This window comes from Chlorella variabilis (assembly GCF_000147415.1).
Source record: "Chlorella variabilis unplaced genomic scaffold CHLNCscaffold_37, whole genome shotgun sequence".
Taxonomy (NCBI): Eukaryota; Viridiplantae; Chlorophyta; class Trebouxiophyceae; order Chlorellales; family Chlorellaceae; genus Chlorella; species Chlorella variabilis.
In genome coordinates, this window is record NW_005435051.1 from 12,178 (window position 1) to 14,076 (window position 1,899).

Below are 1,899 nucleotides of genomic sequence, written 5' to 3' on the forward strand. Positions count from 1 at the left end.
AAAGGGCGCCGCCGCCGGCAGCTCGTCCCAGGGCGCCACCAGCGGCGGCTCGTCCCAGGGGGCGGGCCCCGCCTGGCCCGCGGCCGCCGCCGCCGCGGGCTGCTGCTGCTGCGGGCCGCCCGCGCCGGCCGGGTCGCCCAGGTGGCCGGGCTCCCTCGGTGGGAAGGTGCTGCGCACCCGGCTGATGGAGGTGGCCACCAGCTTAAAAGCGGTACGCTTCTGCCCCGTGGCCCGGTCCTCCCACTTATCCACCTTGAGCCGACCCTGCGCCGCGGGCGGGGTGGGGGGCAGGGGGCAGGAGGCAGGAGGCGGGCGGGAGGCGAGGGCGGGCAGGCGGGTCAGGGGACGAGCCCACCGCAGGCGGCGTGCCTGGTGGCGCAATGGGCTGCCTAGCCAACCGCCGGCCGCTCAGCCGAGGCGCAGGCCGGTGAGAGGCGGCCGTGGCCACACCCGCGCCGCCACGCCCGCGCCCACCTGCACCGCCACTCGGTCTCCCTTCTGCAGCTGCTGGTCGGCGCGTTCCGCCAGCGGGCCCCACGCCTCCACGTTGACCCTGCGGGGCGGGGCAAGGAGGGGCCAGGCCGCGCGTAGTTGGGCGGTAGATCGGCTGCGCCGGGTGCGGCGGCGGCAGCAGGGGGCGACACGAGAGAGAGCAAACGGCTGGAGAGGCGGCGGGCATGGGGACGAGGTGGGAGCCCGCCGCCCGCCCCTGCCAGCCCCTGCTGCTGCTCTGCGGCGAGCGCAGCGCCTGCTGCCACAGCCGGCCAGCGCTGCAGCCCACCAGTCGGTTTCCTCGGGCCGCCGCCGGTCGGTCTTGAATCCAATGGAGAAGGGCAGCAGCTTGGAGCGCTCAAACACGCGCATGTCGCGCTTGTTGCCCACCATCCCGATCAGGCGCACTGCGGCAGGCGGCGGCGGCGGGGCCGGGGGGTGGGCCGGCGGCGCCGAGGCGGGTGGCGCGGGACCAGGGCGGCCACACAGCCGCACATGGGTGGCGTCCCGCGCTCGAGGCCCGCAGCAGCGGTCAAAGGCAGCACGCTCGGTGCCCCAGTGTGGCGCACAGCATACGCAGGGCAGGCGCACAGGCGGGCGGGCGCACCGGTGTTGGCCAGGGACGGGTCGAAGTCGACCTCGCCAATGTCGGCGGCGGGCGCCTCTGTCGCCGCGTCGTAGGCGTAGGACCGCACGGGCCCTGCAGCCGCGCCGCGGGGCCCCGTGCTCCCGCTGTGCGCCCAGGAGGCGCCGAACAGGGAGCGAGCGGCGCCCGGGAAGCCCACTGTCGGGAGATGCAGCCGTGGCACGGCCGTGCGGCCGCCCACAGGCTGCGGACCGATGTGCGTTGTCCCGGTTTTGCTCAGCGCAGCGACGGTGGCCTGCATCTTCGCAGCGACGCTCCGCCACATGGACTGGGCCGAGTGGCCAGGCGGGAGAGCACCAGGGAGCTGGAGGGGGAAGGGTGAACAGGCGCCGTCGAAATCGGGCCGAGCTTGGAGACATGGGCCAGGTTGGCGGCGCACAGCGGCGGCTTCGTGGGGGCGGGAACCCACAGCGGTGCCCCTGTGCCTGCGGGCTGCAGGATGGACCACCAGGGAGCTCGCAGACGATGCACATTGAACATTAACAGAGGAAGGCCTACTCCAGGTCCTCAAATCAATGTGCACCGCCACAGCGTTCCCGCCTTTTGCCGACAACCGCAAGAGCCAGCGGGCAGACCTCCTGCTGCAGATGTCAGCAGCCCTCCTTCAAAGTAGATCGTGCAAGTGTGTGATGGCAGGCATAAAGGATGGAAACCGATCAGCACCCGGAAAACCGATCATTCACCCTTGACCCTTCACCATTCACTCGCGGCGGCGCCCCGTCAGCGCCCTCGAATTTCTTTCGCCTCCCGCGCTGTGTTAG

The 1,899-nt window shown here is 72.6% G+C and overlaps 1 protein-coding gene across 1 annotated transcript in view; it reads right to left on the reverse strand.

Moving 5' to 3' along the window:
* Nucleotides 1–1,403, reverse strand: part of CHLNCDRAFT_55453 (hypothetical protein) — a gene marked incomplete at both ends in the record, with an annotated part of 1,854 nt that extends 451 nt beyond the window's left edge. The window contains 4 exons of the mRNA XM_005842944.1: nucleotides 40–264; nucleotides 475–553; nucleotides 782–899; nucleotides 1,100–1,403. Coding sequence (XP_005843006.1) covers nucleotides 40–264; nucleotides 475–553; nucleotides 782–899; nucleotides 1,100–1,403 — 726 coding nt within the window. The remainder of the gene's footprint in view (nucleotides 1–39; nucleotides 265–474; nucleotides 554–781; nucleotides 900–1,099) is intronic.
* Between the last annotated feature and the right edge of the window lie 496 nt (nucleotides 1,404–1,899).